The sequence below is a fragment of the Somniosus microcephalus genome, chromosome 4 (genome assembly GCF_052327205.1).
Source record: "Somniosus microcephalus isolate GS21.2 chromosome 4, FLI_Smic_1.0, whole genome shotgun sequence".
In the NCBI taxonomy this organism is placed as follows: Eukaryota; Metazoa; Chordata; class Chondrichthyes; order Squaliformes; family Somniosidae; genus Somniosus; species Somniosus microcephalus.
In genome coordinates, this window is record NC_140990.1 from 90,061,685 (window position 1) to 90,086,691 (window position 25,007).

The 25,007-nt window shown below is 53.3% G+C and overlaps 1 protein-coding gene across 1 annotated transcript in view; it reads right to left on the reverse strand.

The window, feature by feature from the left end:
* LOC147119501 (ubiquitin carboxyl-terminal hydrolase CYLD-like) overlaps window positions 1-25,007 on the reverse strand; it is a 388,802-nt gene that overhangs the window by 1,236 nt on the left and 362,559 nt on the right. The window contains exons 12-13 of the mRNA XM_085984105.1: window positions 24,676-24,794; window positions 364-580 (exon numbers count right to left, since the gene is read on the reverse strand). Of these exons, the coding sequence (XP_085840231.1) occupies window positions 364-580; window positions 24,676-24,794 (336 nt within the window). The remainder of the gene's footprint in view (window positions 1-363; window positions 581-24,675; window positions 24,795-25,007) is intronic.

Genomic DNA, 25,007 nt, shown 5'->3' on the forward strand with positions numbered 1-25,007 from the left:
ACCCCTTTTAAAGAGGGAGTCTATCCGTCAGGGACCCCTTTTAAAGAGGGAGTCTATCCGTCAGGGACCCCTTTTAAAGAGGGAGTCTCTCCATCAGGGACCCCTTTTAAAGAGGGAGTCTCTCCATCAGAACTAATGTGCACACACGCACGCAAATGACAGTAATGCTCATTGACGCAGAGAAAGTCAGGCAAGGCAAGGGCAACTATGGCCATAGAGACGCAGCAAATCAGACAGGCAAAGGTCAACTACGCCCATAGAGAGAGTCAGACAGGCAAAGGGCAGCTATGCCCAGGAGAGACGCAGAGAGAGACAGGCAGGCAAAGGGCAACTATGCCCATAGAGACGCAGACAGGGGCTTACCCTCTCGGTCGGCCATGCTATCGAAGAACAGCCAATCGCCTTCACCGGGTCCGCACTTGACGAACGCCACGTAGTGGCTGGTCTGGATGCATAGCACGGCAAAGAGCTGCATGGTCTGCTGGGGGATGATCCCAGGGAACACCGAGCAGTTGCTCAGTTCCTCCGGGAGCAGGACCCGCTGGGGCTTGTGACACTTCCTCGCAGGATGTCGATGCACCTGGAAACAATCAGAGCCGGTGGGGGGGGGGGCGGTGGGGGTTGGGGTGTGAATGAAACAGAAAAGGACATGTGTTGAGTATTTATGTCTTCGCTACATAGGAATACACAAGGCGTTATGCGCTTAAATCTACCTGTAAATCTATAATAGACATCTTGCTGCACAGCAAGCACTTCCTGTAAATGTCACGCCTGCCTCCCGTCACGCTTCCGATGTCACACTTTCACGTATCACATGACTGATCGCGGGCAATTCCGAGGGAGATTTGCTGGTACTATATTGAAAATCTTCCACATAGCACGCACTTCCTGTAAGCGTCACACTTACTTCCTGTCACGCTTCAGGAGGTCACACTTTGCCGTATCTGGGCCTTGTTTGCTCTGAAGCCCGATCCTCTATCTTTCATCATGGAAACAAATGATCTGAGCCATCGATTCTGAACGGTCCAACCACCACCCCCATTCTTCTCAACAGTAAATTTGCGCACCCACCACCATCTGCGCCCCCACATCCCCGGGGTCACAGCGCTCCGTCGACATTGCTTCATCCCGCTGCCTATAACAGGCGGCCGATCCAATACCGCCTGTTTTGCTCCACTGCCCGAGACGAATTTCTAGGCCAAATTGTTTTCATTTTCTTCACTTTCCTTTGTCAGTAATAAAAATATTGGAGATGGCTGGGGTTAGACTACACTGGGAGCACTGTACACAGTTCCTGTCTCCATATCACACTGGGAGCACTGTACACAGTTCCTGTCTCCATATCTCACTGGGAGCACTGTACACAGTCCCTGTCTCCATATCTCACTGGGAGCACTGTACACAGTTCCTGTCTCCATATCACACTGGGAGCACTGTACACAGTTCCTGTCTCCATATCTCACTGGGAGCACTGTACACAGTTCCAGTCACCATATCTCACTGGGAGCACTGTACACAGTTCCTGTCTCCATATCTCACTGGGAGCACTGTACACAGTTCCTGTCTCCATATCTCACTGGGAGCACTGTACACAGTTCCTGTCTCCATATCACACTGCGAGCACTGTACACAGTTCCTGTCTCCATATCACACTGGGAGCATTGTGCCCAGTTCCAGTCTCCCTATCACACTGGGAGCACTGTGCACAGTTCCAGTCTCCATATCACACTAGGAGCACTGTACACAGTTCCTGTCTCCCATATCACACTGGGAGCACTGTGCACAGTTCCTGTCTCCATATCTCACTGGGAGCACTGTACACAGTTCCTGTCTCCATATCACACTGGGAGCACTGTACACAGTTCCAGTCTCCCTATCACACTGGGAGCACTGCACACAGTTCCTGTCTCCATATCTCACTGGGAGCACTGTACACAGTTCCTGTCTCCATATCACACTGGGAGCACTGTACACAGTTCCAGTCTCCCTATCACACTGGGAGCACTGTACACAGTTCCTGTCTCCATATCACACTGGGAGCACTGCACACAGATCCTGTCTCCAGATCACACTGGGAGCACTGCACAGAGTTCCTGTCTCCATATCGCACTGGGAGCACTGTACACAGTTCCTGTCTCCATATCACACTGGGAGCACTGTACACAGTTCCTGTCTCCATATCACACTGGGAGAACTGTACACAGTTCCTGTCGCCATATCACTCTGGGAGCACTGTACACAGTTCCAGTCTCCAGATCACACTGGGAGCACTGTACACAGTTCCTGTCTCCAGATCACACTGGGAGCATGGTGCACAGTTCCTGTCTCCATATCACACTGGGAGCACTGTGCCCAGTTCCGGTCTCACTATCACACTGGGAGCACTGTACACAGTTCCGCTCTCCATATCACACTGGGAGCACTGTACACAGTTCCTGTCTCCATATCACACTGGGAGCACTGTACACAGTTCCTGTCTCCAGATCACACTGGGAGTACTGTACACACTTCCTGTCTCCAGATCACACTGGGAGCACTGTACACAGTTCCTGTCTCCAGATCACACTGGGAGCACTGTACACAGTTCCTGTCTCCAGATCACACTGGGAGCACTCTACACAGTTCCTGTCTCCATATCACACTGGGAGCACTGTACACAGTTCCTGTCTTCAGCTCACACTGGGAGCACTGTGCCCAGTTCTTGTCTCCATATCACACTGGGAGCACTGTACACAGTTCCAGTCTCCAGATCACACTGGGAGCACTGTACACAGTTCCTGTCTCCAGATCACACTGGGAGCACTGTGCCCAGTTCCTGTCTCCAGATCACACTGGGAGCACTGTACACAGTTCCTGTCTCCATATCACACTCGGAGCATTGTACACAGTTCCTGTCTCCATATCACACTGGGATCATTGTGCCCAGTTCCGGTCTCCCTATCACACTGGGAGCACTGTACACAATTCCTGTCTCCATATCACACTGGGAGCACTGTGCACAGTTCCTGTCTCCATATCACACTGGGAGCACTGTACACAGTTCCTGTCTCCATATCACACTGGGAGCCCTGTACACAGTTCCTGTCTCCATATCACACTGGGAGCACTGTGCCCAGTTCCTGTCTCCATATCACACTGGGAGCACTGTACACAGTTCCTGTCTCCATATCACACTGGGAGCACTGTACACAGTTCCTGTCTCCATATCACACTGGGAGCACTGTGCCCAGTTCCTGTCTCCATATCACACTGGGAGCACTGTACACAGTTCCTGTCTCCTTATCACACTGGGAGCACTGTGCCCAGTTCCAGTCTCCATATCACACTGGGAGCACTGTGCCCAGTTCCAGTCTCCATATCACACTGGGAACACTGTACACAGTTCCGGTCTCCATATCACACTGGGAGCACTGTACACAGTTCCTGTCTCCATATCACACTGGGAGCACTGTACACAGTTCCTGTCTCCATATCACACTGGGAGCACTGTACACAGTTCCTGTCTCCATATCACACTGGGAGCACTGTACACAGTTCCAGTCTCCATATCACACTGGGAGCACTGTACACAGTTCCTGTCTCCATATCACACTGGGAGCACTGTACACAGTTCCTGTCTCCATATAACACTGGGAGCACAGTACACAGTTCCTGTCTCCATATCACACTGGGAGCACTGTACACAGTTCCTGTCTCCATATCACACTGGGACACTGTACACAGTTCCAGTCTCCATATCACACTGGGAGCACTGTACACAGTTCCTGTCTCCATATCACACTGGGAGCACTGTACACAGTTCCAGTCTCCATATCACACTGGGAGCACTGTACACAGTTCCTGTCTCCATATCACACTGGGAGCACTGTACACAGTTCCTGTCTCCATATAACACTGGGAGCACAGTACACAGTTCCTGTCTCCATATCACACTGGGAGCACTGTACACAGTTCCTGTCTCCATATCACACTGGGAGCACTGTACACAGTTCCTGTCTCCATATCACACTGGGACACTGTACACAGTTCCAGTCTCCATATCACACTGGGAGCACTGTGCCCAGTTCCAGTCTCCATATCACACTGGGTGCACTGTGCCCAGTTCCAGTCTCCATGTCACACTGGGAGCACTGTGCCCAGTTCTTGTCTCCATATCACACTGGGAGCACTGTACACAGTTCCTGTCTCCAGATCACACTGGGAGCACTGTACACAGTTCCTATCTCCAGATCACACTGGGAGCACAGTACACAGTTCCTGTCTCCAGATCACACTGGGAGCACTGTGCCCAGTTCCTGTCTCCAAATCACACTGGGAGCACTGTACACAGTTCCTGTCTCCATATCACACTGGGAGCACTGTACACAGTTCCTGTCTCCATATCACACTGGGAGCATTGTACACAGTTCCTGTCGCCATATCACACTGGGAGCACTGTACACACTTCCTGTCTCCAGATCACACTGGGAGCACTGTACACAGTTCCTGTCTCCAGATCACACTGGGAGCACTGTGCGCAGTTCCTGTCTCCAGATCACACTGGGAGCACTGTACACAGTTCCTGTCTCCAGCTCACACTGGGAGCACTGTGCCCAGTTCTTGTCTCCATATCACACTGGGAGCACTGTACACAGTTCCAGTCTCCAGATCACACTGGGAGCACTGTACACAGTTCCTGTCTCCAGATCACACTGGGAGCACTGTGCCCAGTTCCTGTCGCCAGATCACACTGGTAGCACTGTACACAGTTCCTGTCTCCAGATCACACTGGGAGCACTGTACACAGTTCCTGTCTCCAGATCACACTGGGAGCACTGTACACAGTTCCTGTCTCCAGATCACACTGGGAGCACTGTGCCCAGTTCCAGTCTCCATATCACACTGGGAGCACTGTACACAGTTCCTGTCTCCATATCGCACTCGGAGCATTGTGCCCACTTCCGGTCTCCCTATCACACTGGGAGCACTGTACACAGTTCCTGTCTCCATATCACACTGGGAGCACAGTACACAGTTCCTGTCTCCATATCACACTGGGAGCACTGTACACAGTTCCTGTCTCCATATCACACTGGGAGCACAGTACACAGTTCCTGTCTCCATATCACACTGGGAGCACTGTACACAGTTCCTGTCTCCATATCACACTGGGAGCACTGTGCCCTGTTCCAGTCTCCATATCACACTGGGTGCACCGTGCACAGTTCCAGTCTCCATATCACACTGGGAGCATTGTGCCCAGTTCTTGTCTCCATATCACACTGGGAGCACTGTGCCCAGTTCTTGTCTCCATATCACACTGGGAGCACTGTACACAGTTCCTGTCTCCAGATCACACTGGGAGCACGGTACACAGTTCCTGTCTTCAGATCACACTGGGAGCACTGTACACAGTTCCTGTCTCCAGATCACACTGGGAGCACTGTACACAGTTCCTGTCTCCAGATCACAATGGGAACACGGTGCCCAGTTCCTGTCTCCATATCACACTGGGAGCACTGTACACAGTTCCTGTCTCCAGATCACACTGGGAGCACTGTACACAGTTCCTGTCTCCATATCACACTTGGAGCATTGTACACAGTTCCTGTCTCCATATCACACTGGGAGCATTGTACACAGTTCCTGTCTCCATATCAGACTGGGAGCACTGTGCCCAGTTACTGTCTCCAAATCACACTGGGAGCACTGTACACAGTTCCTGTCTCCATATCACACTGGGAGCACTGTACACAGTTCCTGTCTCCATATCACACTGGGAGCACTGTGCCCTGTTCCAGTCTCCATATCACACTGGGTGCACCGTGCACAGTTCCAGTCTCCATATCACACTGGGAGCATTGTGCCCAGTTCTTGTCTCCATATCACACTGGGAGCACTGTGCCCAGTTCTTGTCTCCATATCACACTGGGAGCACTGTACACAGTTCCTGTCTCCAGATCACACTGGGAGCACGGTACACAGTTCCTGTCTTCAGATCACACTGGGAGCACTGTACACAGTTCCTGTCTCCAGATCACACTGGGAGCACTGTACACAGTTCCTGTCTCCAGATCACAATGGGAACACGGTGCCCAGTTCCTGTCTCCATATCACACTGGGAGCACTGTACACAGTTCCTGTCTCCAGATCACACTGGGAGCACTGTACACAGTTCCTGTCTCCATATCACACTTGGAGCATTGTACACAGTTCCTGTCTCCATATCACACTGGGAGCATTGTACACAGTTCCTGTCTCCATATCAGACTGGGAGCACTGTGCCCAGTTACTGTCTCCAAATCACACTGGGAGCACTGTACACAGTTCCTGTCTCCATATCACACTGGGAGCACTGTACACAGTTCCTGTCTCCATATCACACTGGGAGCACTGTACACAGTTCCTTTCGCCATATCACTCTGGGAGCACTGTACACAGTTCCAGTCTCCAGATCACACTGGGAGCACTGTACACAGTTCCTGTCTCCAGATCACACTGGGAGCATGGTGCACAGTTCCTGTCTCCATATCACACTGGGAGCACTGTGCCCAGTTCCGGTCTCACTATCACACTGGGAGCACTGTACACAGTTCCGGTCTCCATATCACACTGGGAGCACTGTACACAGTTCCTGTCTCCATATCACACTGGGAGCACTGTACACAGTTCCTGTCTCCAGATCACACTGGGAGCACTGTACACACTTCCTGTCTCCAGATCACACTGGGAGCACTGTACACAGTTCCTGTCTCCAGATCACACTGGGAGCACTGTACACAGTTCCTGTCTCCAGATCACACTGGGAGCACTCTACACAGTTCCTGTCTCCATATCACACTGGGAGCACTGTACACAGTTCCTGTCTCCAGCTCACACTGGGAGCACTGTGCCCAGTTCTTGTCTCCATATCACACTGGGAGCACTGTACACAGTTCCAGTCTCCAGAGCACACTGGGAGCACTGTACACAGTTCCTGTCTCCAGATCACACTGGGAGCACTGTGCCCAGTTCCTGTCTCCAGAACGGTGGCATAGTGGTTAGCACTGTTGCCTCACAGCGCCAGGGACCCGGGTTCGAATCCGGCCTCGGGTGACTGTCTGTGTGGAGTTTGCACATTCTCCCCGTGTTTGCGTGGGTTTCCTCCGGGTGCTCCGGTTTCCTCCCACAGTCCAAAGATGTGCGGGTTAGGTTGATTGGCTATGATAAATTGACCCTTAGTGTTAGGGGGATTAAATACGTGGGGTTACGGGGATAGGGTGGGATATGTGTTGGTGTAGGGGTTACAGGGATCGGGTGGGATATGTGTCGGTGCAGGCTCGATGGGCCGAAATGGCCTCTATCTGCACTGTGGCGTTTCTGTGATTCTGTGATTCTGTGATCACACTGGGAGCACTGTACACAGTTCCTGTCTCCATATCACACTCGGAGCATTGTACACAGTTCCTGTCTCCATATCACACTGGGATCATTGTGCCCAGTTCCGGTCTCCCTATCACACTGGGAGCACTGTACACAATTCCTGTCTCCATATCACACTGGGAGCACTGTGCACAGTTCCTGTCTTCATATCACACTGGGAGCACTGTACACAGTTCCTGTCTCCATATCACACTGGGAGCCCTGTACACAGTTCCTGTCTTCATATCACACTGGGAGCACTGTACACAGTTCCTGTCTCCATATCACACTGGGAGCACTGTACACAGTTCCTGTCTCCATATCACACTGGGAGCACTGTGCCCAGTTCCTGTCTCCATATCACACTGGGAACACTGTACACAGTTCCTGTCTCCTTATCACACTGGGAGCACTGTGCCCAGTTCCAGTCTCCATATCACACTGGGAGCATTGTGCCCAGTTCCAATCTCCATATCACACTGGGAACACTGTACACAGTTCCGGTCTCATTATCACACTGGGAGCACTGTACACAGTTCCTGTCTCCATATCACACTGGGAGCACTGTACACAGTTCCTGTCTCCATATCACACTGGGAGCACTGTACACAGTTCCTGTCTCCATATCACACTGGGAGCACTGTACACAGTTCCAGTCTCCATATCACACTGGGAGCACTGTACACAGTTCCTGTCTCCATATCACACTGGGAGCACTGTACACAGTTCCTGTCTCCATATAACACTGGGAGCACAGTACACAGTTCCTGTCTCCATATCACACTGGGAGCACTGTACACAGTTCCTGTCTCCATATCACACTGGGACACTGTACACAGTTCCAGTCTCCATATCACACTGGGAGCACTGTGCCCAGTTCCAGTCTCCATATCACACTGGGTGCACTGTGCACAGTTCCAGTCTCCATATCACACTGGGAGCACTGTGCCCAGTTCTTGTCTCCATATCACATTGGGAGCACTGTGCCCAGTTCTTGTCTCCATATCACACTGGGAGCACTGTACACAGTTCCTGTCTCCAGATCACACTGGGAGCACTGTACACAGTTCCTGTCTCCAGATCACACTGGGAGCACTGTACACAGTTCCTATCTCCAGATCACACTGGGAGCACGGTACACAGTTCCTGTCTCCAGATCACACTGGGAGCACTGTGCCCAGTTCCTGTCTCCAAATCACACTGGGAGCACTGTACACAGTTCCTGTCTCCATATCACACTGGGAGCACTGTACACAGTTCCTGTCTCCAGATCACACTGGGAGCACTGTACACAGTTCCTGTCTCCAGATCACACTGGGAGCACTGTACACAGTTCCTGTCTCCAGATCACACTGGGAGCACTGTGCGCAGTTCCTGTCTCCAGATCACACTGGGAGCACTGTGCCCAGTTCTTGTCTCCATATCACACTGGGAGCACTGTACACAGTTCCAGTCTCCAGATCACACTGGGAGCACTGTACACAGTTCCTGTCTCCAGATCACACTGGGAGCACTGTGCCCAGTTCCTGTCGCCAGATCACACTGGGAGCACTGTACACAGTTCCTGTCTCCAGATCACACTGGGAGCACTGTACACAGTTCCTGTCTCCAGATCACACTGGGAGCACTGTACGCAGTTCCTGTCTCCAGATCACACTGGGAGCACTGTGCCCAGTTCCAGTCTCCATATCACACTGGGAGCACTGTACACAGTTCCTGTCTCCATATCGCACTCGGAGCATTGTGCCCACTTCCGGTCTCCCTATCACACTGGGAGCACTGTACACAATTCCTGTCTCCATATCACACTGGGAGCACTGTACACAGTTCCTGTCTCCATATCACACTGGGAGCACAGTACACAGTTCCTGTCTCCATATCACACTGGGAGCACTGTACACAGTTCCTGTCTCCATATCACACTGGGAGCACAGTACACAGTTCCTGTCTCCATATCACACTGGGACACTGTACACAGTTCCAGTCTCCATATCACACTGGGAGCACTGTGCCCAGTTCCAGTCTCCATATCACACTGGGTGCACTGTGCACAGTTCCAGTCTCCATATCACACTGGGAGCACTGTGCCCAGTTCTTGTCTCCATATCACACTGGGAGCACTGTGCCCAGTTCTTGTCTCCATATCACACTGGGAGCACGGTACACAGTTCCTGTCTCCAGATCACACTGGGAGCACTGTGCCCAGTTCCTGTCTCCAGATCACACTGGGAGCACTGTACACAGTTCCTGTCTCCAGATCACACTGGGAGCACTGTACACAGTTCCTGTCTCCAGATCACACTGGGAGCACTGTACACAGTTCCTGTCTCCAGATCACACTGGGAGCACTGTGCCCAGTTCCTGTCTCCAGATCACACTGGGAACACGGTGCCCAGTTCCTGTCTCCATATCACACTGGGAGCACTGTACACAGTTCCTGTCTCCATATCACACTGGGAGCACTGTGCCCAGTTCCGGTCTCCATATCCCATTTGTAGCACTGCACACAGTTCCTGTCTCCATATCACACTGGGAGCACTGTACACAGTTCCTGTCTCCAAATCCCAATTGGAGCACTGTACACAGTTCCTGTCTCCAAATCCCAATTGGAGCACTGTACACAGTTCCTGTCTCCAAATCCCAATTGGAGCACTGTACACAGTTCCTGTCTCCAAATCCCAATTGGAGCACTGTACACAGTTCCTGTCTCCATATCACAATGGGAGCACTGTGACCAGTTCCTGTCTCCATATCACACTGGGAGCACTGTGCCCAGTTCCTGTCTCCAAATCCCAATTGGTGCACTGTGCCCAGGTCCTCTCCCCTATCACACTGGGAGCACTGTGCCCAGTTCCTGCCTCCATATCACACTGGGAGCACTGTGCCCAGTTCCTGCCTCCATATCACACTGGGAGCACTGTACACAGTTCCTGTCTCCATATCACACTGGGAGCACTGTGCCCAGTTCCAGTCTCCATATCACACTGGGAGCACTGTGCCCAGTTCCTGTCTCCATATCACACTGGGAGCACTGTGCCCAGTTCCTGTCTCCATATCACACTGGGAGCACTGTGCCCAGTTCCTGTCTCCATATCACACTGGGAGCACTGTGCCCAGTTCCTGCCTCCATATCACACTGGGAGCACTGTGCCCAGTTCCTGCCTCCATATCACACTGGGAGCACTGTGTACAGTTCCTGTCTCCAAATCACACTGGGAGCACTGTGCACAGTTCCTGTCTCCATATCAGACTTGGAGCACTGTGCCCAGTTCCTGTCTCCATATCACACTGGGAGCACCGTGCCCAGTTCCTGTCTCCATATCACACTGGGAGCACTGTGCCCAGTTCCAGTCTCCATATCACACTGGGAGCACTGTGCCCAGTTCGAGTCTCCATATCACACCGGGAGCACTGTGCCCAGTTCCTGTCTCCCTATCACACCGGGAGCACTGTGCACAGTTCCTGTCTCCCCTATCACACTCGGAGCACTGTGCCCAGATTCTGTCTCCTTACCACACTGGGAGCACTGTGCCCAGTTCCTGTCTCCATATCACACTGGAAGGACTATGCACAGTTCCTGTCTCCATATCACACTGGGAGCACTGTGCACAGTTCCTGTCTCCAGATCACACTGAGAGCACTGTACACAGTTCCTGTCTCCATATCCCACTGGGAGCACTGTGCCCAGTTCCGGTCTCCCTATCACACTTGGAGCACTGTGCCCAGTTCCTGTCTCCATATCACACTGGGAGCACTGTGCCCAGTTCCAGTCTCCATATCAATCTGGGAGCACTGTGCCTAGTTCCAGTCTCCAGATCACACTGGGAGCAGTGTACACAGTTCCTGTCTCCATATCCCACTGGGAGCACTGTACACAGTTCCTGTCTCCATATCACACTAGGAGCACTGTGCCCAGTTCCTGTCTCCATATCCCAGTGGGAGGACTGTACACAGTTCCTGTCTCCATATCACACTGGGAGCACTGTGCCCATTTCCAGTCTCCATATCACACGAGGAGCACTGTGCCCAGTTCCTGTCTCCATATCCCAGTGGGAGGACTGTACACAGTTCCTGTCTCCATATCACACTGGGAGCACTGTGCCCAGTTCCAGTCTGCATATCACACTGGGAGCACTGTGCACAGTTCCTGTCTCCATATCACACTGGGAGCACTGTGCACAGTTCCTGTCTCCCCGATCACACTGGGAGCACTGTGCCCAGTTCCTGTCTCCCCTATCACACTGGGAGCACTGTGCCCAGTTCCTGTCTCCATATCACACTGGGAGCACTGTGCCCAGTTCCTGTCTCCATATCACACTGGGAGCACTGTGCCCAGTTCCAGTCTCCATATCACACTGGGAGCACTGTGCACAGTTCCTGTCTCCATATCACACCGGGAGCACTGTGCCCAGTTCCTGTCTCCATATCACACTGGGAGCACTGTGCCCAGTTCCTGTCTCCATATCACACTGGGAGCACTGTGCCCAGTTCCTGTCTCCCCTATCACACTGGGAGCACTGTGCCCAGTTCCTGTCTCCATATCACACTGGGAGCACTGTGCCCAGTTCCTGTCTCCATATCACACTGGGAGCACTGTGCCCAGTTCCTGTCTCCATATCACACTGGGATCACGGTGCCCAGTTTCTGTCTCCATATCACACTGGGAGCACTGTGCCCAGTTCGTGTCTCCATATCACACTGGGAGCACTGTGCCCAGTTCCTGTCTCCATATCGCACTGGGAGCACTGTGCCCAGTTCCTGTCTCCATATCACACTGGGAGCACTGTGCCCAGTTCCTGTCTCCATGTCACACTGGGAGCACTGTGCCCAGTTCCTGTCTCCATATCACACTTGGGGCTAGAAATTCGGTATCGCCCCGTTTGGGGCGCTAGTCCTGGTGAAGTGCAAAGTTTAGCGCCAGGCGCAATTTAGCGCCACCTCGCGCGATATTGGGTTGCAGCGCCCCTGAAGGTGATTGCGGCGCTAAATCAGGTGCTGCACGATATTCTTAAGGCGCTAACCTGGCAGCGCAACCCAATTTTGCGGCGGTGGGGCGCAGTGCAGGTGCTGTCAATAACCACTTTCCCTGAGACACACTGGCGACGGCCAGCTCTTAAAGGGGCAGGTCAATTGGCATCACCAGATACACTCACTGCCTTGTAGGCCTTCAAATCGGTGGGAGCCTACCTGTGGCGCACCAGCCTAGCAAGACATGGAAAGGGTGAGGCAGAGGGTGGAGCGCTTCACTGATGGGGCATTGGATGCTTTGGTTGGCGCAGTGGAGCGCCAGCGAGCTGTTCTGTACCCCAAGGATGGGAGGAGGCCTTCTCAAGCCGAATACCGCCGAGCCTGGAGGGAGGTTGCCACAAGAGTGACCTCCAGCAGCGTGGTGCACAGGACTCCTGTGCAATGCAGGAAGAAGTTCAACGACCTCACTCGGGTCGTCAGGGTGAGTGCCTTTTTCATAGTCATCTTCATCCCTCCATCTGCACCTGACTTTATGGCCAGAGGGTGCGCGAGTCCCCAATGGCCATCTGCCAGCCAGCACCCATGGCCCTTTCAGGAAGCACACACGCGCATGCAAGGGCTATTCAACCATGGGGGGCATGTAATGTCAGCTCAGTGCATCATGTAAGGGCTATTCAACCATGGGGGGCATGTAGTGTCAGCTCAGTGCATGATGCAAGGGCTATTCAACCATGGGGGGCATGTAGTGTCAGCTCAGTGCAGCATGCTTCATCACTTCCCGTCCTTTCTCCTGCAGTCCAAGCTAGCGTGGAACCGGCGGCAACATCTTCGGACGGGAGGAGGCCGGGCTGACCTGCACACCCTCACGGAGCTGGAGGAACGAGTCCAGCTGATTCTGGGTAGCCGGATGAGTGCTCCTGTCGCCTCTGGAGCTGCCGACCCCAGTGTGCACAGCGATGGTAAGGTTATCACCTTTTTGGTCTCTCTCCTTCCACTTGTTCCCCCCACCAGCATGATTTTTGACTGTCAAACCATTGCAGTGCATTGCAGCACTCACGCCTCCCTCGCTGCCACCCTGTCCTCACGCTAAAGCCACTCCTGTACCTCCCTGCTTTCAGATGCTGATTCGCCAGGTGAGGAGGCGGGCCCTCAAGCTGCCACTCTGAGTGACTCTGGAGGCGACGAGCAGGAGGAAGCCGGACCATCCCAACCACCCTCAGGCGAGCCAGCCCATCGGCAGACTGGGGGGACGACTTCCCTGGAGGGGAGCGGGGGGGGGAAAGCTCTGAGGAGGAACCAACTCCAGGCACCAGCGGGCTGCAGCAACGCAAGGGGGGTAGGGAAGCTCGGGGGCCGGCTCCCCGGAGGGCGTGTCAGGCTGCCAGTGCTGCTGCACATAGCGCAGAGGAGGTGCGTGCCTTCGCAGAAATGTGCGCCCAGGCTGGGCAGAGGCACACTGAACTCATGGCTGCATTGGCAAGGTTGCCTGAATCCATCGAGACACTGGCGAGGAGTGTCCAAGACTTCAGCGCAGCACTTCGGGACAGCATTGGAAAGGACTGTCCAGGGCTTCGCCGAAGCAATGGCACCTGCCACGCAAGTGCTGACTGCTGCCACGCAGTCACTCGCTGGTCTCATGCAGACGCAGATTGAGGCCACGCGAGCACTGACTGCTGCCACCCTCGATGGATCAGGCAGGATTACCCGGGGCCCTCACAGCACCACAGCAGGCCAGCAATCTGTGGACCATCCGATTGCTGTGCAGCCTGCGGTGCTGCCCCGTCAGAGTGCCAGTGTGTCGGCCGAACAGGGAGCTGCTGTCCGCTCTCAGGATGACAGCATTCCTGATGCCACCGCTGGCTCGTCTCCACTGCAGCTGCCACCACCTGCAGGACAGACTGCTTCCACCCATGCACAAGTAGAGCAGTCAGCAGCCGGGCCGTCTAGGCCGAGAGGTCGTCCAGGCCGCCCCTCAGGGGCATCTGCGCTTTCAGACAGTCAGCAGGCCTCCCCCAGCCTTGCTGTAGCCACTGGGGTCGCATTAAGGAGGAGCTGCAGGGAGGGAAGGGGCCAGTCTCGAAAGAGACCCAGATCACCCTCAAGGGGGAAACAGTAGAAGGTGCTGATGAAGTGTCTGTTGAGTAGGAATCAAGGCCAAGGAAGATGGTCGGAATGTGATTTATGTTTTGGACAGTCTCCCAGGTGTGAGAGGCAGTTATGTGTCAGTGTGTTAGTTTTGCTTTCTGTTGCCATTGCTTTCTCATGTTTGAAGGAACCACATTTTGTGTAATAAAACACTTTCTTCATTTACAATGGCCATGTCTGCTATTTACATGCATCTTGCCCTTCACAGGCTTGGGGGTACCAGACCGGTTCCATTCCTGTTCTTGGAATGGCAGCAAGCATTCCGTGAGAGGGGCCTAGAAGCTACTTCTGATCAGCCTCTGACGCGCAGCTTCAAAAGAGCCGCTCGCGTAGAAGTTCAGGCCAGCAGGCATCTTCTCACCCACCGACAGATGTCCTGCACCTTATCTGAGGCTGCAGATCTGGCTGAAGCAGCTGGCACAGCTCAGTCATCACCTCCTTTCTAAATCGCAGCCTTCTGATACACTGCTCCTCCGACATGTCCATGTAGGAAAACTGCTGTCGGAAAACCCTGCCAGCGTATGGTCTGGTGTGGCGACGTCTGTTGGCCCTCCTCCATCTGGCTATGCCTACCCCTCTCTCCACGTTTCTCTGTGCCCTTCCCCGATGATTCAGCAGCAGGACGCTCCCCTCCAATGCAGCCCCCATAATAAGTGCGCACAGGAAGTTTTCCCGTTGTAAATGCTCACCAACACCAAGGTGATGGTCAGAAGGCTGAAGTTCCTCTGCCAGCGCTGGCTCAGTGGTGAAATGGCTTGCAGTGTGCAGCTCAGCAACTCTCTGTAACTCTCGAGGAAGTTGTGAGCCAAAAAAGCTGGTGCTTTCAAACCACACCAGTCCCCTTTAAATAATGCCCCTCCAGCCCAAGAGCGACTAGGGAAGGCTCGAGGTAAGCTGTCCTTATTAGCGCCAGGCGGTATGGAGGGGGGCGCTACTGAATTTCTGGTCCGGGGTGCCCAAAAGGCGTTGCACACTCAAATGACGTCATAATCTGCCTGCGCCCGTGAGCGGGCGCTAAGATTTTGCGCCGGCGCTAAATATCAGCTCAATATGGGGAGAGGCGCTGGGTTCGCTGTGCCCGGGCGGATATTGGTTAGCGCCCCACTTTTCGGCCTCTTTAGGTGCTAATCGGTGGCGCTACCAACCGAATTTCTAGCCCTTGGAGCACTGTGCACAGTTCCTGTCTCCATATCCCACTTGGAGCATGGTGCACAATTTCAGTCTCCTCATCACACTGGGAGCACTGTGCACAGTTCCTGTCTCCATATCACACTGGGAGCACTGTGCCTAGTTCCGGCCTCCTTATCTCACTCGGAGTATGGTGCCCAGTTCCTGTCTCCATATCACACTGGGAGCACTGTGCCCAGTTCCTGTCTCCATATCACACTGGGAGCACTGTGCCCAGTTCCGGTCTCCTTATCTCACTCGGAGTATGGTGCCCAGTTCCTGTCTCCATATCACACTTGGAGCACTGTGCCCAGTTCCTGTCTCCATATCATACTGGGAGCACTGTGTACAATTCCTGTCTCCATATCAATCTGGGAGCACCGTGCCTAGTTCCTGTCTCCATATCACACTGGGAGCACTGTACACAGTTCCTGTCTCCATATCACAGTAGGAGCACTGTGCCCAGTTCCTGTCTCCATATCACACTGGGAGCACTGTGCCCAGTTCCTGTCTCCATATCTCACTGGGAGCACTGTGCCCAGTTCTGGTCTCCACATCTCACTGGGAGCACCGTGCCCAGTTCCTGTCTCCATATCACACTGGGAACACTGTGCCCAGTTCCAGTCTCCATATCACACTGGGAGCACTGTGCCCAGTTCTGGTCTCCATATCTCACTGGGAGCACCGTGCCCAGTTCCTGTCTCCATATCACACTGGGAGCACTGTGCCCAGTTCTGGTCTCCATATCACACTGGGAACACTGTGCCCAGTTCCAGTCTCCATATCACACTGGGAGCACTGTGCCCAGTTCTGGTCTCCATATCTCACTGGGAGCACTGTGCCCAGTTCCTGTCTCCATATCACACTGGGAGCACTGTGCCCAGTTCTGGTCTCCATATCACACTGGGAACACTGTGCCCAGTTCCAGTCTCCATATCAGACTGGGAGCACTGTGCCCAGTTCTGGTCTCCATATCACACTGGCAGCACTGTGCCCAGTTCCAGTCTCCATATCACACTGGCAGCACTGTGCACAGTTCCTGTCTCCATATCACACTGGGAGCACTGTACAGAGTTTCTGTCTCCATATCCCACTGGGAGCACTGTGCCCAGTTCTGGTCTCCATATCTCACTGGGAGCACGGTGCCCAGTTCCTGTCTCCATATCACACTTGGAGCACTGTGCCCAGCTCCTGTTTACATATCACACTGGGAGCACTGTACAGAGTTTCTGTCTCCATATCACACTGGGAGCACTGTGCCCAGTTCCTGTCTCCATATCACACTCGGAGCACTGTGCCCAGTTCCGGTTTCCATATCACACTCGGAGCACTGTGCCCAGTTCCGGTTTCCATATCACACTTGGAGCACTGTGCCCAGTTCCTGTCTCCATATTCCACTCGGAGCGCTGTGCCCAGTTCCAGTCTCCATATCACACTAGGAGTATGGTGCCCAGTTCCAGTCTCCATATCACACTGGGAGCACTGTGCCCAGTTCCGGTCTCCTTATCTCACTCGGAGTATGGTGCCCAGTTCCAGTCTCCATATCACACTGGGAGCACTGTGCCCAGTTCCGGTCTCCTTATCTCACTCGGAGTATGGTGCCCAGTTCCAGTCTCCATATCACACTGGGAGCACTGTGCCCAGTTCCAGTCTCCATATCACACTGGGAGCACTGTACACAGTTCCTGTCTCCATCACACTGGGAGCACTGTGCCAAGTTCCTGTCTCCATATCACAGTGGGAGCACTGTACACAGTTCCTGTCTCCATATCACACTGGGAGCACTGTGCCCAGTTCCAGCCCCCATATCACACTGGGAGCATTGTGCCCAGTTCCTGTCTCCATATCACACTTGGAGCACTGTGCCCAGTTCCTGTCTCCATATCACACTGGGAGCACTGTGTAGAATTCCTGTCTCCATATCAATCTGGGAGCACTGTGCCTAGTTCCTGTCTCCATATCACACTGGGAGCACTGTGCACAGTTCCTGTCTCCATATCACACTAGGATCACTGTGCCCAGTTCCTGTCTCCATATCACACTGGGAGCACTGTACACAGTTCCTGTCTCCATATCACAGTAGGAGCACTGTGCCCAGTTCCAGTCTCCATATCACACTGGGAGCACTGTGCCCAGTTCTGGTCTCCACATCTCACTGGGAGCACCGTGCCCAGTTCCTGTCTCCATATCACACTGGGAACACTGTGCCCAGTTCCAGTCTCCATATCACACTGGGAGCACTGTGCCCAGTTCTGGTCTCCATATCTCACTGGGAGCACCGTGCCCAGTTCCTGTCTCCATATCACACTGGGAGCACTGTGCCCAGTTCTGGTCTCCATATCACACTGGGAACACTGTGCCCAGTTCCAGTCTCCATATCACACTGGGAGCACTGTGCCCAGTTCCTGTCTCCATATCACACTGGGAGCACTGTGCCCAGTTCTGGTCTCCATATCACACTGGGAACACTGTGCCCAGTTCCAGTCTCCATATCACACTGGGAGCACTGTGCCCAGTTCTGGTCTCCATATCACACTGGCAGCACTGTGCCCAGTTCCAGTCTCCATATCACACTGGCAGCACTGTGCACAGTTCCTGTCTCCATATCACACTGGGAGCACTGTACAGAGTTTCTGTCTCCATATCCCACTGGGAGCACTGTGCCCAGTTCTGGTCTCCATATCTCACTGGGAGCACGGTGCCCAGTTCCTGTCTCCATATCACACTTGGAGCACTGTGCCCAGCTCCTGTTTACATATCACACTGGGAGCACTGTACAGAGTTTCTGTCTCCATATCACACTGGGAGCACTGTGCCCAGTTCCTGTCTCCATATCACACTCGAGCACTGTGCCCAGTTCCTGTCTCCATATCCCACTCGGAGCGCTGTGCCCAGTTCCAGTCTCCATATCACACTAGGAGTATGGTGCCCAGTTCCAGTCTCCATATCACACTGGGAGCACTGTGCCCAGTTCCGGTCTCCTTATCTCACTCGGAGTATGGTGCCCAGTTCCAGTCTCCATATCACACTGGGAGCACTGTGCCCAGTTCCGGTCTCCTTATCTCACTCGGAGTATGGTGCCCAGTTCCAGTCTCCATATCACACTGGGAGCACTGTACACAGTTCCTGTCTCCATCACACTGGGAGCACTGTGCCAAGTTCCTGTCTCCATATCACAGTGGGAGCACTGTACACAGTTCCTGTCTCCATATCACACTGGGAGCACTGTGCCCAGTTCCAGCCCCCATATCACACTGGGAGCATTGTGCCCAGTTCCTGTCTCCATATCACACTTGGAGCACTGTGCCCAGTTCCTGTCTCCATATCACACTGGGAGCACTGTGTAGAATTCCTGTCTCCATATCAATCTGGGAGCACTGTGCCTAGTTCCTGTCTCCATATCACACTGGGAGCACTGTGCACAGTTCCTGTCTCCATATCACACTAGGAGCACCGTGCCCAGTTCCTGTCTCCATATCACAGTGGGAGGACTGTACACAGTTCCTGTCTCCATAACACACTGGGAGCACTGTGCCCAGTTCCAGTCTCCATATCACACTGGGAGCACGGTGCCCAGTTCCTGTCTCCATATCACACTTGGAGCACTGTGCCCAGTTCCTGTCTCCATATCACACTGGGAGCACTGTGCCCAGTCCTGTCTCCATATCACACTGGGAGCACTGTGCCCAGTTCCTGTCTCCCCTATCACACTGGGAGCACTGTGCCCAGTTCCTGTCTCCATATCACACTGGGAGCACTGTGTACAATTCCTGTCTCCATATCAATCTGGGAGCACCGTGCCTAGTTCCTGTCTCCATATCACACTGGGAGCACTGTACACAGTTCCTGTCTCCATATCACACTAGGAGCACTGTGCCCAGTTCCTGTCTCCATATCACAGTGGGAGGACTGTACACAGTTCCTGTCTCCATAACACACTGCGAACACTGTGCCCAGTTCCAGTCTCCATATCACACTGGGAGCACTGTGCCCAGTTCCTGTCTACATATCACACTTGGAGCACTGTGCCCAGCTCCTGTTTCCATATCACACTGGGAGCACTGTACAGAGTTTCTGTCTCCATATCTCACTGGGAGCACTGTGCCCAGTTCCTGTCTCCATATTACACTTGGAGCACTGTGCCCAGTTCTGGTCTCCATATCCCACTTTAAGCACTGTGCCCAATTCCGGTCTCCATATCACACTTGGAGCACTGTGCCCAGTTCCGGTCTCCATATCCCACTCGGAGCGCTGTGCCCAGTTCCAGTCTCCATATCACACTGGGAGCACCATGCCCAGTTCTGGTCTCCATATCTCACTGGGAGCACGGTGCCCAGTTCCTGTCTCCATATCACACTGGGAGCACTGTGCCCAGTTCCAGTCTCCATATCACACTGGAAGCACTGTGCCCAGTTCTGGTCTCCATATCACACTGGGAGCACTGTGCCCAGTTCTGGTCTCCATATCTCACTGGGAGCACTGTGCCCAGTTCCAGTCTCCATATCACACTGGGAGCACTGTGCCCAGTTCCTGTCTCCATATCACACTTGGAGCACTGTGCCCAGCTCCTGTTTCCATATCACACTGGGAGCACTGTACAGAGTTTCTGTCTCCATATCTCACTGGGAGCACTGTGCCCAGTTCCGGTCTCCATATCACACTTGGAGCACTGTGCCCAGTTCCGGTCTCCATATCCCACTCGGACCGCTGTGCCCAGTTCCAGTCTCCATATCACACTAGGAGCACTGTGCCCAGTTCTGGTCTCCTTATCTCACTCGGAGTATGGTGCCCAGTTCCAGTCTCCATATCACACTGGGAGCACTGTACACAGTTACTGTCTCCATCACACTGGGAGCACTGTGCCCAGTTCCTGTCTCCATATCACAGTGGGAGCACTGTACACAGTTCCTGTCTCCATATCACACTGGGAGCACTGTGCCCAGTTCCAGCCCCCATATCACACTGGGAGCATTGTGCCCAGTTCCTGTCTCCATATCACACTTGGAGCATTGTGCCCACTTCCTGTCTCCATATCACACTTGGAGCACTGTGCCCAGTTCCTGTCTCCATATCACACTGGAAGCACTGTGTACAATTCCTGTCTCCATATCAATCTGGGAGCACCGTGCCTAGTTCTTGTCTCCATATCACACTGGGAGCACTGTACACAGTTCCTGTCTCCATATCACACTAGGAGCACTGTGCCCAGTTCCTGGCTCCATATCACACTGGGAGCACTGTACACAGTTCCTGTCTCCATATCACACTAGTGGCACTGTGCCTAGTTCCTGTCTCCATATCACACTGGGAGCACTGTGCACAGTTCCTGCCTCCCCTATCACACTGGGAGCACTGTGCCCAGTTCCTGTCTCCATACCACAGTGGGAGCACTGTGCCCAGTTCCTGTCTCCATATCACACTGGGAGCACTGTGACCAGTTCCTGTCTCCATATCACACTGGGAGCACTGTGCCCAGTTCCTGTCTCCATATCTCACTGGGAGCACTGTGCCCAGTTCTGGTCTCCATATCTCACTGGGAGCACCGTGCCCAGTTCCTGTCTCCATATCACACTGGGAACACTGTGCCCAGTTCCAGTCTCCATATCACACTGGGAGCACTGTGCCCAGTTCTGGTCTCCATATCTCACTGGGAGCACCGTGCCCAGTTCCTGTCTCCATATCACACTGGGAACACTGTGCCCAGTTCCAGTCTCCATATCGCACTGGGAGCACTGTGCCCAGTTCTGGTCTCCATATCACACTGGGAGCACTGTGCCCAGTTCCAGTCTCCAAATCACACTGGGAGCACTGTACACAGTTCCTGTCTCCATATCACACTGGGAGCACTGTGCCCAGTTCTGGTCTCCATATCACACTGGGAACACTGTGCCCAGTTCCAGTCTCCATATCACAATGGGAGCACTGTGCCCAGTTCTCGTCTCCATATCACACTGGGAGCACTGTGCCCAGTTCCAGTCTCCATATCACACTGGGAGCACTGTACACAGTTCCTGTCTCCATATCACACTGGGAGCACTGTGCCCAGTTCCTGTCTCCATATCACACTGGGAGCACTGTACAGAGTTCCTGTCTCCATATCACACTAGGAGCACTGTGCCCAGTTCTGGTCTCCACATCACACTGGGAGCATTGTGCCCAGTTCCTGTCTCCATATCACACTGGGAGCACGGTGCCCAGTTCCTGTCTCCATATCACACTGGGAGCACTGTGCCCAGTTCTGGTCTCCATATCACACTGGGAGCACTGTGCACAGTTCCAGTCTCCATATCACACTGGGAGCACTGTGCCCAGTTCTGGTCTCCATATCACACTGGGAGCACTGTGCCCAGTTCCTGTCTCCATATCACACTGGGAGCACTGTGCCCAGTTCCTGGCTCCATATCACACTGGGAGCACTGTGCCCAGTTCCTGTCTCCATATCACACTGGGAGCACTGTGCCCAGTTCCTGTCTCCATATCACACTGGGAGCACTGTGCCCAGCTCCTGTTTCCATATCACACTGGGAGCACTGTGCCCAGTTCCTGTCTCCATATCACACTGGGAGCACTGTGCTCAGTTCCTGTCTCCATATCACACTGGGAGCACTGTGTACAGTTCCTGTCTCCATATCACACTGGGAGCACTGTGCCCAGTTCCTGTCTCCATATCACACTGGGAGCACTGTGCCCAGTTCCTGGCTCCATATCACACTGGGAGCACTGTGCCCAGTTCCTGTCTCCATATCACACTGGGAGCACTGTGCCCAGTTCCTGTCTCCATATCACACTGGGAGCACTGTGCCCAGCTCCTGTTTCCATATCACACTGGGAGCACTGTGCCCAGTTCCTGTCTCCATATCACACTGGGAGCACTGTGCTCAGTTCCTGTCTCCATATCACACTGGGAGCACTGTGTACAGTTCCTGTCTCCATATCACACTGGGAGCACTGTGCCCAGCTCCTGTTTCCATATCTCACTGGGAGCACTGTGCCCAGCTCTGGTCTGCATATCACACTGGGAGCACTGTACAGAGTTTCTGTCTCCATATCACACTGGGAGCACTGTGCCCAGTTCCGGTCTCCATGTCACACTGGGAGCACTGTACAGAGTTTCTGTCTCCATATCACACTGGGAGCACTGTGCCCAGTTCCGGTCTCCATATCACACTGGGAGCACTGTGCCCAGTTCCGGTCTCCATATCACACTGGGAGCACTGTGCCCAGTTCCGGTCTCCATATCACACTGGGAGCATTGCGAACAGTTCCTGTCTCCGCATTATAAAAAGAATATCTAGAGGCTCTGGAGATCAGGCAGGAAAAGATTTACAAGGATGCTACCAGAACTGAGAGGTTGTATCCATTAGGAAAGACTGAACAGGCTGGGGCTCTTTTCTCTTGAAAAGAGAATGCTGACGGGGAAGGATTCCCCGTTGGATTTCTTGGTGACTGCCTTATATTGATGGCCTCTAGTTATGCTCTTCCGCACAAGTGGAAAAAAATCTACTCTATCAAAACCGTTCATGATTTTAAAGACCTCAATCAGGTCGCATCTCAGTCTTCTCTTTTCAAGAGAAGAGAGACCCAGCCTGTTCATCCTTTCCGGATAGGTATACCCTCGCATTTCTGGTATCATCCTTGTAAAGGGAAATAGGGAATTAGGAGAAACCTCTTTACCCAGAGAGTGGTGAGAATGTGGAAATCGCTGCCACAGCGAGTGGTTGAGATGAATAGCGTAGATGAATTTACAGGGAAGCTCGATAAGTCCATGAGGGAGAAAGGAATGAACATAAGAACATAATAAATAAGAGCAGGAGTGGGCCATACGGCCCCTCGAGCCTGCTCCGCCATTCAATAAGATCAGGGCTGATCATCGACCTCAACTCCACTTTCCCGCCTGATCTCCATATCCCTCGATTCCCCTAGAGTCCACAAATCTATCAATCTCAGCCTTGAATATGCTCAAAGACTCAGCATCCACAGCCCTCTGGGGCAGAGAATTCCAAAGATTTACAACCCTCTGGGTGAAGAAATTCCTCCTCATCTCGGTCTTAAATGGCCGACCCCTTATCCTGAGACTATGCCCCCTAGTTCTAGACTCTCCAATGTAAGAAGTCACACAACACCAGGTTATAGTCCAACAGCTTTATTTGAAATCACAAGCTTTCGGAGCGCTGCTCCTTCGTCAGGTGACGAAGGAGCACCGCTCCGAAAGCTTCTGATTTCAAATAAAGCTGTTGGACTATATCCTGGTGTTGTGTGACTTCTTACATTTGTCCACCCCAGTCCAACTCCGGCATCTCCACACCATAGACACTCCAGCCAGGGGAAACAACCTCTCAGCATCTACCCTGTCAATCCCCTTCAGAATCTTGTATGTTTCAATGAGATCACCTCTCATTCTTCTAAACTCCAGAGAGTATCGGCCCATTCTACACAATCTCTCATCATAGGACAGCCCTCTCATCCCAGGAATCAATCTAGTGAACCTTCGCTGCACCGCCTCCAAGGCAAGTATATCCTTCCTCAGATAAGGAGACCAAAACTGTGCGCAGTACTCCAGGTGTGGTCTCCCCAAGGCCCTGTACAATTGTAGCAAGACTTCCTTACTCTTATACTCAAACCCCCTTGCAATAAAGGCCAACATGCCATTTGCCTTCCTTATGGAAGGATCCGCTGATAGGGTGAGATGAAGAGGGGTGGGAGGAGGCTCGTGTGGAGCATAAACACTGGCATGGACCCAATGGCCTGTTTCTCCGCTGTAAATTCCATGTAACACGTCAAAGTGAATCCAACTGGTTAACAAAGAGCTTGTTCCCTTTGCAATTGGCAAGAGAAGACCTGGAGGATGAACCAATGGCGGGGGTGGGTGGGGCGGTTCCAGGTGGGAGGTCATGTGATGAACCCTCTAGGAATACACCCAACCAGAGTTGGCAACCCTACCGCTCCCCCACCCTACCGCGCCACAACCACCCCACAAACCCCCATGCCCCTTCGTGAGGTACGGCGGTCCCTCACCTGGTCACTGCAGGCAGGGCAGAACTGTTTGAACCTCCCGGGCGCGAGGTTAGGGTCATTATAGCAATCCCGGCACTCCAGCCGGGCCAAGCTCCAGCAGATCCAGCATTGCCTCGGGGCTGGGACAGAGAGAAGGAAATGGTTAAAACAGAAGGGAGATCACCGAAGGCTGGGCTGGACTGCACTCACACACACTCACTCTCACAAACACACACACACTCGCACGTTCAACCACAGATTTACTCTGTATCTAACCCGTGCTGTACCTGCCCTGGGAGTGTTTAATGGGACAGTGTAGAGGGAGCTTTACTCTGTATCTAACCCGTGCTGTA